Below are 15,367 nucleotides of genomic sequence, written 5' to 3'. Positions count from 1 at the left end.
AGAGACCTGACAACGATGAGACAACCGATAGGGAGGAGGTCAGAGACCTGACAACGATGAGACAACCGATAGGGAGGAGGTCAGAGACCTGGCAGTGGGGTGCCAGGACAACAACCTCTCCCTCAATGTGAGCAAGACAAAGGAGCCGAACAGGCCCCCATTCTCATCGACGGGGCTGCAGTGGAGCAGGTCGAGAGTTTCAAGTTCCTTGGTGTCCACATCACCAACGGACTATCATGGTCCAAACATACCAAGACAGCCGTGAAGAGGGCACGACAACACCTTTTCCTCCTCAGAAAACTGAACAGATTTGGCATGGGTCCCAAGATCCTCAAGAAGTTCTACAGCTGTACCATCGAGAGCATCCTGACCGGTTGTATCACCTCCTGGTTTGGCAACTGCTCGGCATCTACAGAGGGTAGTGGCGCTACAGAGGGTAGTGTGAACGGCCCAGTACATCACTGGGGCCAAGCTTCCTGCCATCATGTACTGGACCCAAGGTTCCTGGCATCATGTACTGGGCCCAGGCTTCCTGCCATCCAGGACCTATATGCTAGATGGTGTCAGAGGAAGGACCCAAAAATTGTCAAGGACTTCAGTCATCCAAGTCATAGACTGTTCTCTCTGCTACCGCACGGCAAGCGGTACCGGAGCGGTAGAGAAATGAACATTCAATTCTCTGTCAACAGCTCTGTTGGACATGGTCTTTTATTGTCCCCAGCACAAGGTACATCTGTGTAATGGTCATGCTGTTTATCAGCTTCTTGATATGCCTGTTAGATGGATTTATTATCTGGCGAAGGAGAAATTTGTGAGAAACATTTTAGAGAAATCAGCTTTTTGTGCCTATGGAACATTTCTGGGATCTTTTATTTCAGCTTGTGACTTGACAATGTTGTGTTTATATTTTTGTTCAGCATAGTTAGCTATAGCTTGGCTACTCATGATATTTTGCCTTTTGCATGACATATTGCTTTGAGTTATGAAAAGCGCTACAGAAGTTGAATAAATTATAATGATTTAGTGTGAAAGACTGTGAGGAGGTTGGAGGAGAGAGATCCTGGCCTCTACAAGGAGGAGAGAGACCCTGCCTTCTACAGAGAGGAGAGAGGCCCTGGCCTCTACCGAGAGGAGAGAGACCCTGCTCTCTACAGAGAGGAGAGAGGCCCTGGCCTCTACAGAGAGGAGAGAGACCCTGGCCTCTACAGGGAGGAGAGAGGCCCTGGCCTCTACAGGGAGGAGAGAGGCCCTGGCCTCTACAGAGAGGAGAGAGACCCTGGCCTCTACAGGGAGGAGAGAGGCCCTGGCCTCTACCGAAAGGAGAGAGACCCTGCCCTCTGAAGACGGCCTCAGTAGATTCCTCCTGGAGAAGCTGCCAGCTATCACACATCAACTACTATGGTGGTTACCTGGGTGGGGCCCAGCAGGGACGGACACGTGAGTTCACCTTCCTTCACTTATTCACCTTCCTTCACATCCTTCAGTTCAGTTGTGAAGAATGAAGAAGGATTGTGAGTGTGCATGTGTTTCACAGGGTCAAATTTCTACTTTTTTGTTTCTTCGGTCAGTGAAACAAGGTAATGCAGACACAAAAAAGGACAACACATCCTCGGACCCCAGCTTCTCCAGATTTCATCTCCCTCCCCTTTTCTCTGGCTCAGTGGTCAGTCTGGACCAGGACAGGGACCAGGACAGTAGTGGGAGGGTAAGTAAGGCAATCTAATGACACCAGCTTTGAGCTTCATAGAATTACAACATAATAACTCTAAATCGTCTAATGGCAGAAACCAAGGAGTCCAGGTGGGCTGGGGGGGAAGTTCCTGCCACTCATACATGAGGCGTATGTCAGCCCTGAGGATCCAGCCCAGACCCAGCCAGAGAGGTTGACCCAGACCTATCCTGTTCATCCAGCCCACACCCTCCTAGAGCCCCGAGCCCATCCAGAGGGTACCCATCCAGAGAGAGCTCACCCGGAGAAGCCAGGGCCCAGGAGGCTGCTGCTGTCAGTGCTATTACCCCTTGAACATACAGACGAGGAGGAGGTGCAGACTCCCTGTGGTATTTAAAAAAAAATGTTTTACCTTTATTTAACTAGGCAAGTCAGTTAAGAACAAATTCTTATTTTCAATGACGGCCTAGGAACAGTGGGTTAACTGCCTTGTTCAGGGGCAGAACGACACTTTTTTTTAACCTTGTCAGCTCGGGGATTTGATCTTGCAATTCCAACTCTCTAACCACTAGGCTACCTGCCACCCCATGAGCCCTTTATTTTCTCTGTGTATTTTAATATTTGACATGCTAACTAATACCTACTAGGACATTCTTATTGATTGTATTATTTAACCGGTGTCGTGTCTTTGGCTATAAAGTAATTTCTCTGTAATTAATATTACCTGATTGAGCTAATCATGTAAATGTAATTAACTAGAAAGTCGGGGCACCACAAAATAATATTTATAGAGCAGTTATCTTCTGAATAAACTCTTAAAGACCTAATAATATTTTACATCAATAGCAGTCAATATTAATCGTCACCTTATTTCAGTCTCATCTGAAAGTTGTAAATTCTTGGTTATCTTCACGAACCCTGGCTAACAAGTTGAATCAGCAATACAAAATTGGGTTTAATTATTTATTTACTAAATACCTAACTAATCACACAGAATAACAAATACACAGAATGAATCATACCTTGATACTAATGATGTCATAAAGGAATGAATCATACCTTGATACTAATGATGTCATAAAGGAATGGATCATACCTTGATACTAATGATGTCATAAAGGAATGAATCATACCTTGATACTAATGATGTCATAAAGGAATGAATCATACCTTGATACTAATGATGTCATAAAGGAATGAATCATACCTTGATACTAATGATGTCATAAAGGAATGAATCATACCTTGATACTAATGATGTCATAAAGGAATGAATCATACCTTGATACTAATGATGTCATAAAGGAATGAATCATACCTTGATACTAATGATGTCATAAAGGAATGAATCATACCTTGATACTAATGATGTCATAAAGGAATGAATCATACCTTGATACTAATGATGTCATAAAGGAATGAATCATACCTTGATACTAATGATGTCATAAAGGAATGAATCATACCTTGATACTAATGATGTCATAAAGGAATGAATCATACCTTGATACTAATGATGTCATAAAGGAATGAATCATACCTTGATACTAATGATGTCATAAAGGAATGAATCATACCTTGATACTAATGATGTCATAAAGGAATGAATCATACCTTGATACTAATGATGTCATAAAGGAATGAATCATACCTTGATACTAATGATGTCATAAAGGAATGAATCATACCTTGATTACAGACAACGTTGTAGTAAGGTCGCTGTGTGGTAGACGGGATACTCTGTCTGTTCTTTCCTAGCCCTTTCAGCTGCTGTTGCTAACTCAACGGCTAACAGGTATCACTTCTGTAGCGAATAAGAGTTCAAAGTTCATACCATTCGCAACCAAAGCTCACGCTGAGGTTGGCTTCGTTCTGTAGTTATTATCTGAACCCTTCTGACATCGGATCGTCATCCTAATGTGCCCGGAACAGGAAGTTACATTGTCGTCAAGGCTTTATATAGGAAGGGAGAGGAGGGCGTGTTTCATAGTTTATAACCCAATGTCTCTTCACGTGGGCGGGCCACTGAGTCGGGCCTAATTCACTCAAACTTCTTGTCAATATGGGGGCGCTGTTTCCACTTTGGAAAAAATCGTGCCCAAATTAAACTGCCTCGTACTCTATTCTAGATCGTACAATATACATATTATTATTACTATTGGATAGAAAACACTCTCAAGTTTCTAAAACCGTTTGAATTATATCTGTGAGTAAAACAGAACTCATTTTGCAGCAAACTTCCTGACAGGAAGTGAAAAATCTGAAATCGAGGCTCTGTTCCAGTGCCGTCCTATTCAATTTCCTGAAATCTATGGATATACATGCACTTCATACGCCTTCCACTAGATGTCAACAGGCAGTGGGAGGTGAAATGGGGTGTCTAGCTTGATCTGAGGTCGAATAAGAGCTTTTGTGCATTTTCAAAATATCTCCGGACAATATTGTGCATTTTGGCTACGTATTCACAATGTAAAACCAAGATTTGTACCTCTAAATATGCACATTTTCGAACAAAACATATATGTATTGTGTAACATGATGTTATAAGACTGTCATCTGATGAAGTTGGTCAAGGTTAGTGATTAATTTGATATCTTTTGCTGGTTTTTGCGAATGCTATCTTGGCGGTGAATGAATGCGGTTGTGTGTTTGGCTATTGTGGTAAGCTAATATAATGCTATATTGTGTTTTCGCTGTAAAACACTTAAAAAATCGGAAATATTGGCTGGATTCACAAGATGTTTATCTTTCATTTGCTGTACACCATGTATTTTTCATAAATGTTTTATGATGAGTATTTAGGTATTTCACGTTGCTCTCTGTAATTATTCTGGCTGCTTTGGTGATATTATTGATGGTAGCTGCAATGTAAAACTATGATTTATACCTCAAATATGCACATTTTTGAACAAAACATAGATTTATTGTATAACATGTTATAAGACTGTCATCTGATGAAGTTGTTTCTTGGTTAGTGACTAATTATATCTCTATTTGGTCGGTTTTGTGCAAGCTACCTATGCGGTAGAAAGATTGTGAAAATATGCGGTTGAGTCTTTTGCTATTGTGGTTAGCTAATAGAAATACATATTGTGTTTTCGCTGTAAAACATTTTAAAAATCGGAAATGGATTCACAAGATGTTTATCTTTCATTTGCTGTATTGGACTTGTGATTTCATGAAAATTATGTTATATGATATCCCTGTGGCGTTAGGCTAGGCTATGCTAGTCAGCTTTTTTGATGGGGGGGTTCCCGGATCCGGGATTGTGACTCGTTAGAGGTTAAAACCCAATTCTCACATTTTAGAAGCTAAAATCACATTTCATCCCCTCACAAATAATTTCATATTCAAACATTTAAATTGCACAAAAATTCCATGTGAATCTGATAACTATAATGTGTAGACTTTCCACTGTACCATTTATGTCATTCTATCATTGATGAGAATGTCTCAGATGACAACCGAACTGACATCATATTCATCAAGTACCAACGCATATGTTCAACTGGTTGGATTACAAAAATATGGTTAATTTCCCCCCACCTTCTGATGTTCCCAGAATCTCTATGTTAACCAAGGGATTTTCAATAGTCAAATCAGTAGGGTAGAGAGAGGAAAAAGGGGGGAGAGGTATTTATGACTGTCATAAACCTACCCCCAGGCCAGCGTCATGACACCAGGTAAGTCATTAAAACACACATTTTCTTTTCCACTAACGATCTTCATCCTGTTGTCTTGTTGGGTCTCTTCTGTGTCTCTCAGTTGGTGTCCACTACAAGCCATCAGAGGAGGAGAGAGGGGAGCCTCACTGTGGAGAGATGGGACACAAAAGAGAGAGCACGAGAAGAGAAGGACGAGGAGGAGGAGCAGGAGGACGAGGAGGAGGAGGAGGAGGAGGAGGAGGAGGAGCAGGAGGACGAGGAGGAGGAGGAGGAGGTCTCCTTGAGAAAGGATCTAAGCAGACCGGGCCTGAGCAGAACGGTCTCTCGCTATTACAGCCTGGGGAAGGTATTCACTGGGCTGAGGGGATTATACTGGTCCCATATCTGTAGTCTCCTCCTATAGCCCAGATCTGTGGTACCAGCTACGTAGTACAGGGCTCTGTGGTACCAGCTACGTAGTATGGGGCTCTGTGGTACCAGCTACATAGTATAGGGCTCTGTGGTACCAGCTACGTAGTATAGGGCTCTGTGGTACCAGCTACGTAGCATAGGGCTCTGTGGTACCAGCTACGTAGTATAGGGCTCTGCTCTGTGTCACCAGCTACGTAGTATAGGGCTCTGTGGTACCAGCTACGTAGTATAGGGCTCTCTGGTACAAGCTACGTAGTATATGGCTCTGTGGTACCAGCTACGTAGTATAGGGCTCTGTGGTACAAGCTACGTAGTATAGGGCTCTGTGGTACCAACTACGTAGTATAGGGCTCTGTGGTACCGGCTACGTAGTATAGGGCTCTGTGGTACCAGCTACGTAGTATAGGGCTCTGTGGTACCAGCTACGTAGTATAGGGCTCTGTGGTACCAACTACGTAGTATAGGGCTCTGTGGTACCAGCTACGTAGTATAGGGCTCTGTGGTACCAGCTACGTAGTATAGGGCTATGTGGTACCAGCTACGCAGTATAGGGCTCTGTGGTACCAGCTACGTAGTATAGGGCTCTGTGGTACCAGCTACGTAGTATATGGCTCTGTGGTACCAGCTACGTAGTATAGGGCTCTGTGGTACTAGCTACATAGTATAGGGCTCTGTGGTACCAGCTACGTAGTATAGGGCTCTGCTCTGTGGTACCAGCTACGTAGAATAGGGCTCTGTGGTACCAGCTACGTAGTATAGGGCTCTGTGGTACCAGCTACGTAGTATAGGGCTCTGCTCTGTGGTACCAGCTATGTAGTATAGGGCTCTGTGGTACCAGCTACGTAGTATAGGGCTCTGCTCTGTGGTACCAGCTACGTAGAATAGGGCTCTGTGGTACCAGCTACGTAGTATAGGGCTTGTGTGGTACCAGCTACGTAGTATAGGGCTCTGCTCTGTGGTACCAGCTATGTAGTATAGGCCGCTGTGGTACCAGCTACGTAGTATAGGGCTCTTTGGTACCAGCTACGTAGTATAGGGCTCTGTGGTACCAGCTACGTAAAATAGGGCTCTGTGGTACCAGCTACGTAGTATAGGGCTCTGTGGTACCAGCTACGTAGTATAGAGCTCTGTGGTACCAGCTACGTAGTACAGGGCTCTGTGGTACCAGCTACGTAGTATAGGGCTCTGTGGTACCAGCTACGTAGTATAGGGCTCTGTGGTACCAGCTACGTAGTATAGGGCTCTGTGGTACCAGCTACGTAGTATAGGGCTCTGTGGTACCAGCTACGTAGTATAGGGCTCTGTGATGCCAGCTACGAAGTATAGGGTTCTGTGGTACAAGCTACGTAGTATAGGGCTCTGTGGTACCAGCTACGTAGTATAGGGCTCTGCTCTGTGGCACCAGCTACGTAGTATAGGGCTCTGTGGTACCAGCTACGTAGTATAGGGCTCTCTGGTACAAGCTACGTAGTATATGGCTCTGTGGTACCAGCTACGTAGTATAGGGCTCTGTTGTACCAGCTACGTAGTATAGGGCTATGTGGTACCAGCTACGTAGTATAGGGCTCTGTGGTACCAGCTACGTAGTATAGGGCTCTGTGGTACCAGCTACGTAGTATAGGGCTCTGTGGTACCAGCTACGTAGTATAGGGCTCTGTGGTACCAGCTACATAGTATAGGGCTCTGTGGTACCAGCTACGTAGTATAGGGCTCTGCTCTGTGGTACCAGCTACGTAGAATAGGGCTCTGTGGTACCAGCTACGTAGTATAGGGCTCTGTGGTACCAGCTACGTAGTATAGGGCTCTGCTCTGTGGTACCAGCTATGTAGTATAGGGCTCTGTGGTACCAGCTACGTTGTATAGGGCTCTGTGGTACCAGCTACGTAGTATAGGGCTCTGTGGTACCAGCTACGTAGTATAGGGCTCTGCTCTGTGGTACCAGCTACGTAGAATAGGGCTCTGTGGTACCAGCTACGTAGTATAGGGCTTGTGTGGTACCAGCTACGTAGTATAGGGCTCTGCTCTGTGGTACCAGCTATGTAGTATAGGCCGCTGTGCTACCAGCTACGTAGTATAGGGCTCTTTGGTACCAGCCACGTAGTATAGGGCTCTGTGGTACCAGCTACGTAGTATAGGGCTCTGTGGTACCAGCTACGTAGTATAGGGCTCTGTGGTACCAGCTACGTAGTATAGAGCTCTGTGGTACCAGCTACGTAGTATAGGGCTCTGTGGTACCAGCTACGTAGTATAGGGCTCTGTGGTACCAGCTACGTAGTATAGGGCTCTGTGGTACCAGCTACGTAGTATAGGGCTCTGTGGTACCAGCTACGTAGTATAGGGCTCTGTGGTACCAGCTACGTAGTATAGGGCTCTGTGGTACCAGCTACGTAGTATAGGGATTTGTGGTACCAGCTACGTAGTATAGGGCTCTGCTCTGTGGTACCAGCTACGTAGTATAGGGCTCTGCTCTGTGGTACCAGCTTCGTAGTATAGGGCTCTGTGGTACCAGCTACGTAGTATAGGGCTCTGTGGTACCAGCTACGTAGTATAGGGCTCTGTGGTACCAGCTACGTAGTACAGGGCTGTGTGGTACCAGCTATGTAGTATAGGGCTCTGTGGTACCAGCTACGTAGTATAATGCTCTGTGGTACCAGCTACGTAGTATAGGGCTCTGTGGTACCAGCTACGTAGTATAGGGTTCTGTGGTATCAGCTACGTAGTATAGGGCTCTGTGGTACCAGCTACGTAGTATAATGCTCTGTGGTACCAGCTACGTAGTATAGGGCTCTGTGGTACCAGCTACGTAGTATATGGCTCTGTGGTACCAGCTACGTAGTATAGGGTTCTATGGTACCAACTACATAGTATAGGGCTCTGTGGTACAAGCTACGTAGTACAGGGCTCTGTGGTACCAGCTACGTAGTATAGGGCTCTGGGGTACCAGCTACGTAGGATAGGGCTCTGTGGTACCAGCTACGTAGTACAGGGCTCTGTGGTACCAGCTACGTAATATATGCATCTGTGGTACCAGCTACGTAGTATAGGGCTCTGTGGTACCAGCTACGTAGTATAGGGCTCTGCTTTGTGGTACCAGCTACGTAGTATAGGGCTCTGTGGTACAAGCTACTTAGTATAGGGCTCTGTGGTACCAGCTACGTAGTATAGGGCTCTGCTCTGTGTTACCAGCTACGTAGTACAGGGCTCTGCTCTGTGGTACCAGCTACGTAGTATAGGGCGCTGTGGTACCAGCTACGTAGTATAGGGCTCTGCTCTGTGGTACCAGCTACGTAGTATAGGGCTCTGTGGTACCAGATACGTAGTATAGGGCTCTGCTCTGTGGTACCAGCTACGTAGTATAGGGCTCTGTGGTACCAGCTACGTAGTATAGGGCTCTGTGGTACCAACTACGTAGTATAGGGCTCTGTGGTACCAGCTACGTAGTACAGGGCTCTGTGGTACCAGCTACGTAGTATAGGGCTCTGTGGTACCAGCTACGTAGTATAGGGTTCTGCTCTGTGGTACCAGCTACGTAGTATAGGGCTCTGCTCTGTGGTACCAGCTACGTAGTATAGAGCTCTGTGGTACCAGCTACGTAGAATAGGGCTCGTGTTGTACCAGCTACGTAGTATAGAGCTCTGTGGTACCAGCTACGTAGTATAGGGCTCTGCTCTGTGGTACCAGCTACGTAGAATAGGGCTCTGTGGTACCAGCTACGTAGTATAGGGCTCTGTGGTACCAGCTACGTAGTATAGGGCTCTGCTCTGTGGTACCAGCTATGTAGTATAGGGCTCTGTGGTACCAGCTACGTTGTATAGGGCTCTGTGGTACCAGCTACGTAGTATAGGGCTCTGTGGTACCAGCTACGTAGTATAGGGCTCTGCTCTGTGGTACCAGCTACGTAGAATAGGGCTCTGTGGTACCAGCTACGTAGTATAGGGCTTGTGTGGTACCAGCTACGTAGTATAGGGCTCTGCTCTGTGGTACCAGCTATGTAGTATAGGCCGCTGTGCTACCAGCTACGTAGTATAGGGCTCTTTGGTACCAGCCACGTAGTATAGGGCTCTGTGGTACCAGCTACGTAGTATAGGGCTCTGTGGTACCAGCTACGTAGTATAGGGCTCTGTGGTACCAGCTACGTAGTATAGAGCTCTGTGGTACCAGCTACGTAGTATAGGGCTCTGTGGTACCAGCTATGTAGTATAGGGCTCTGTGGTACCAGCTACGTAGTATAGGGCTCTGTGGTACCAGCTACGTAGTATAGGGCTCTGTGGTACCAGCTACGTAGTATAGGGCTCTGTGGTACCAGCTACGTAGTATAGGGCTCTGTGGTACCAGCTACGTAGTATAGGGCTTTGTGGTACCAGCTACGTAGTATAGGGCTCTGCTCTGTGGTACCAGCTACGTAGTATAGGGCTCTGCTCTGTGGTACCAGCTACGTAGTATAGGGCTCTGTGGTACCAGCTACGTAGTATAGGGCTCTGTGGTACCAGCTACGTAGTATAGGGCTCTGTGGTACCAGCTACGTAGTACAGGGCTGTGTGGTACCAGCTATGTAGTATAGGGCTCTGTGGTACCAGCTACGTAGTATAATGCTCTGTGGTACCAGCTACGTAGTATAGGGCTCTGTGGTACCAGCTACGTAGTATAGGGTTCTGTGGTATCAGCTACGTAGTATAGGGCTCTGTGGTACCAGCTACGTAGTATAATGCTCTGTGGTACCAGCTACGTAGTATAGGGCTCTGTGGTACCAGCTACGTAGTATATGGCTCTGTGGTACCAGCTACGTAGTATAGGGTTCTATGGTACCAACTACATAGTATAGGGCTCTGTGGTACAAGCTACGTAGTACAGGGCTCTGTGGTACCAGCTACGTAGTATAGGGCTCTGGGGTACCAGCTACGTAGTATAGGGCTCTGTGGTACCAGCTACGTAGTACAGGGCTCTGTGGTACCAGCTACGTAATATATGCATCTGTGGTACCAGCTACGTAGTATAGGGCTCTGTGGTACCAGCTACGTAGTATAGGCCTCTGCTTTGTGGTACCAGCTACGTAGTATAGGGCTCTGTGGTACCAGCTACTTAGTATAGGGCTCTGTGGTACCAGCTACGTAGTATAGGGCTCTGCTCTGTGTTACCAGCTACGTAGTACAGGGCTCTGCTCTGTGGTACCAGCTACGTAGTATAGGGCTCTGTGGTACCAGCTACGTAGTATAGGGCTCTGCTCTGTGGTACCAGCTACGTAGTATAGGGCTCTGTGGTACCAGATACGTAGTATAGGGCTCTGCTCTGTGGTACCAGCTACGTAGTATAGGGCTCTGTGGTACCAGCTACATAGTATAGGGCTCTGTGGTACCAACTACGTAGTATAGGGCTCTGTGGTACCAGCTACGTAGTACAGGGCTCTGTGGTACCAGCTTCGTAGTATAGGGCTCTGTGGTACCAGCTACGTAGTATAGGGTTCTGCTCTGTGGTACCAGCTACGTAGTATAGGGCTCTGCTCTGTGGTACCAGCTACGTAGTATAGAGCTCTGTGGTACCAGCTACGTAGAATAGGGCTCGTGTTGTACCAGCTACGTAGTATAGAGCTCTGTGGTACCAGCTACGTAGTATAGGGTTCTGCTCTGTGGTACCAGCTACGTAGTATAGGGCTCTGCTCTGTGGTACCAGCTACGTAGTATAGAGCTCTGCTCTGTGGTACCAGCTACGTAGTATAGAGCTCTGTGGTACCAGTTACGTAGTATAGGGCTCTGTGGTACCAGCTACGTAGTATAGGGCTCGTGTTGTACCAGCTACGTAGTATAGGGCTATGTGGTACCAGCTACGTAGTATAGGGCTCTGTGGTACCAGCTACGTAGTATAGGGCTCTGCTCTGTGGTACCAGCTACGTAGTATAGGGCTCTGTGGTACCAGCTACGTAGTATAGAGCTCTGTGGTACCAGCTACGTAGTATAGGGTTCTGCTCTGTGGTACCAGCTACGTAGTATAGGGCTCTGCTCTGTGGTACCAGCTACGTAGTATAGGGCTCTGTGGTACCAACTACGTAGTATAGGGCTCTGTGGTACCAGCTACGTAGTATAGGGCTCTGTGGTACCAGCTACGTAGTATAGGGCTCTGTTCTGTGGTACCAGCTACGTAGTATAGGGTTCTGTGGTATAGCTACTTCGTACAGGGCTCTGCTCTTTGGTACCAGCTACGTAGTATAGGGCTCTGTTCTGTGGTACCAGCTACGTAGTATAGGGCTCTGTGGTACCAGCTACGTGGTATAGGGCTCTCCTCTGTGGTACCAGCTACGTAGTATAGGGTTCTGTGGTATAGCTACTTCGTACAGGGCTCTGCTCTGTGGTACCAGCTACGTAGTATAGGGCTCTCTTCTGTGGTACCAGCTACGTAGTATAATGCTCTGCTCTGTGGTACCAGCTACGTAGTATAGGGTTCTGCTCTGTGGCATCATACCAGGTATCCATCTTTCTTTCACTATTCTGATACTTTCCTTTCCTCCTCCAGAGGCCGCTGTCCCCCTAGCTGTATTTGCCCCCCTGGCTGCCCCCCTGGCTGGTCGGCTGAGAGGCCCAGGCAAACAGAGCTCCATGGCCATCTACAAAGACAGATCTGTTGCCCTCTGGGACCCCTCCGATGCTGGGAGGGCCATGGTCAGAGGCAGCCTACCCCTGGAGCTCAGAGGTAAGCGGCCCACATCACAGGACTCTGTGTTCAGTAGATGTCTGGTATGTTGAAAATGCCATTCTAGATGCTCAGTTAGGTAAACCAACGTTTGCATGTGTTCCAAATGGCACACTATTCCCTATATAGTGCACTACTTTTGACCAGGGCCCCATGGTACCCTATTCCCTATATAGTCCACTACTTTTGACCAGGGCCCATTGGTACCCTATTCCCTATATAGTCCACTACTTTTGACCAGGGCCCATTTGCACCATATTCTGGTCCAAAGTAGTGCACGATATAGTGAATAGGGTACCATGGGGCCCTGGTCAAAAGTAGGGCACAATATAGTGAATAGGGTGCTATTTCAGACGCAACCCTCTTTGTGTTTTCAGAGTGGCAGCAGCAGACAGGCAAATCTCTGGGCACCTTGATCTTGGGTCCTGATGGTGAGGTTATACAGATGTCCCCGTGGGAACCTACTAATATGTCTGCCGACCAGCCTGCTCTTACCTCTGCTCTGGACCAGGTCACACGAGACCATGGTATGCAATGTGGGGTTATTAACGATACACTGTGGTCATCAAGCCAACGACAGGGAGGTTGGTGGGGGTTGGATACATACAGCAGTGTGTGGGGGGGGGTTTACATTCTGATTAGTCTCAATGTTTAGACTTAACATTTACATGGTAAATCAGTATATTTGTTTGCTTCCAAATGAAACAGATTGAATGTAAGCTCACCCATACCTTCACTTTGCCCTCTCTACTGTGTATGTATTAACCCCTAACCCCTAACCCCTAACCCCTAACCCTAACCCTCTCCACTGTGTATGTCACCTGTACAGCTCTCCAGGTCCTAACCCTAACCCCTAACCCCTAACCCTCTCCACTGTGTATGTCACCTGTACAGCTCTCCAGGTCCTAACCCTAACCCCTAACCCCTAACCCTCTCCACTGTGTATGTCACCTGTACAGCTCTCCAGGTCCTAACCCCTAACCCCTAACCCCTAACCCCTAACCCTCTCCACTGTATATGTCACCTGTACAGCTCTACAGGTCCTAACCCCTAACCCCTAACCCCTAACCCCTAACCCCTAACCCTCTCCACTGTATATGTCACCTGTACAGCTCTACAGGTCCTAACCCCTAACCCCTAACCCCTAACCCCTAACCCTCTCCACTGTGTATGTCACCCGTACAGCTCTCCAGGTGCTAACCCCTAACCCCTAACCCTCTCCACTGTATATGTCACCTGTACAGCTCTCCAGGTGCTAACCCTAACCCCTAACCCCTAACCCTCTCCACTGTATATGTCACCTGTACAGCTCTCCAGGTGCTAACCCTAACCCCTAACCCCTACCCCTAACCCTCTCTACTGTATATGTCACCTGTACAGCTCTACAGGTCCTAACCCCTAACCCCTAACCCCTAACCCCTAACCCTCTCCACTGTATATGTCACCTGTACAGCTCTACAGGTCCTAACCCCTAACCCCTAACCCCTAACCCTCTCCACTGTATATGTCACCTGTACAGCTCTCCAGGTGCTAACCCTAACCCCTAACCCCTAACCCCTAACCCTCTCCACTGTATATGTCACCCGTACAGCTCTCCAGGTCCTAACCCCTAACCACTAACCCTCTCCACTGTGTATGTCACCCGTACAGCTCTCCAGGTGCTAACCCCTAACCCTCTCCACTGTATATGTCACCTGTACAGCTCTCCAGGTGCTAACCCTAACCCCTAACCCCTAACCCCTAACCCTCTCTACTGTGTATGTCACCCGTACAGCTCTCCAGGTGCTAACCCTAACCCCTAACCCCTAACCCTCTCTACTGTATATGTCACCTGTACAGCTCTCCAGGTGCTAACCCTAACCCCTAACCCTCTCCACTGTGTATGTCACCTGTACAGCTCTCCAGGTGCTAACCCTAACCCCTAACCCTCTCTACTGTATATGTCACCTGTACAGCTCTCCAGGTCCTAACCCCTAACCCCTAACCCTAACCCCTAACCCCTAACCCTCTCTACTGTATATGTCACCTGTACAGCTCTCCAGGTGCTAACCCTAACCCCTAACCCCTAACCCTCTCCACTGTGTATGTCACCCGTACAGCTCTCCAGGTCCTAACCCCTAACCCCTAACCCTAACCCCTAACCCCTAACCCTCTCTACTGTATATGTCACCTGTACAGCTCTCCAGGTCCTAACCCTAACCCCTAACCCCTAACCCCTAACCCTCTCCACTGTGTATGTCACCTGTACAGCTCTCCAGGTCCTAACCCTAACCCCTAACCCCTAACCCTAACCCTCTCCACTGTGTATGTCACCTGTACAGCTCTCCAGGTCCTAACCTCCGAGGGGGAGCTACCCTGGGTCGTACTGATGCAAACACAGCCTATAGCCACAGGTCAGTACCTAACCTTAACCCCTAACCCTGGGTCCTACTGATGCAAACACAGCCTATAGCCACAGGTCAGTACCTAACCCTAACCCCTAACCCTTAACCCTAACCCTGGGTCCTACTGATGCAAACACAGCCTATAGCCACAGGTCAGTACCTAACCTTAACCCCTAACCCTGGGTCCTACTGATGCAAACACAGCCTATAGCCACAGGTCAGTACCTAACCCTAACCCCTAACCCTTAACCCTAACCCTGGGTCCTACTGATGCAAACACAGCCTACAGCCACAGGCCAGTACCTAACCCTAACCCCTAACCCTGAAAAAAATAACCCTGAAGGAGCTGCAAAGCTCCACAGCGGAGATTGGAGTATCTGTCCATAGCACCACTAAACTGTACACTCCACAGAGCTGGGCTTTACGGAAGAGTGGCCAGAAAAAACTTGCTTAAAGAAAGAAATAAGCAAACATGTTTGGTGTTCTCCAAAAAGGCATATGGGAGACTCCCCAAACATATGGAAGAAGCTACTCTGGTCAGATGAAACTAAAATGTA

General features: G+C 47.6%; 1 protein-coding gene across 3 annotated transcripts in view; it reads left to right on the top strand.

Moving 5' to 3' along the window:
- LOC129820684 (uncharacterized protein KIAA2012 homolog) overlaps nucleotides 1–15,367 on the top strand; it is an 83,512-nt gene that overhangs the window by 46,235 nt on the left and 21,910 nt on the right. For all 3 annotated transcript variants that reach the window (XM_055877529.1, XM_055877530.1, XM_055877528.1), the window contains exons 7-13: nucleotides 1,025–1,437; nucleotides 1,569–1,705; nucleotides 1,785–2,058; nucleotides 5,435–5,680; nucleotides 12,250–12,426; nucleotides 12,804–12,953; nucleotides 14,748–14,819. In XM_055877529.1, the coding sequence (XP_055733504.1) occupies nucleotides 1,025–1,437; nucleotides 1,569–1,705; nucleotides 1,785–2,058; nucleotides 5,435–5,680; nucleotides 12,250–12,426; nucleotides 12,804–12,953; nucleotides 14,748–14,819 (1,469 nt within the window). The remainder of the gene's footprint in view (nucleotides 1–1,024; nucleotides 1,438–1,568; nucleotides 1,706–1,784; nucleotides 2,059–5,434; nucleotides 5,681–12,249; nucleotides 12,427–12,803; nucleotides 12,954–14,747; nucleotides 14,820–15,367) is intronic.

The sequence above is a fragment of the Salvelinus fontinalis genome, chromosome 23, assembly GCF_029448725.1.
Source record: "Salvelinus fontinalis isolate EN_2023a chromosome 23, ASM2944872v1, whole genome shotgun sequence".
NCBI lineage: Eukaryota > Metazoa > Chordata > Actinopteri > Salmoniformes > Salmonidae > Salvelinus > Salvelinus fontinalis.
The sequence above is the reverse complement of the archived record's forward strand: the minus strand, read 5'-3'. Positions and strand labels throughout refer to the sequence as shown.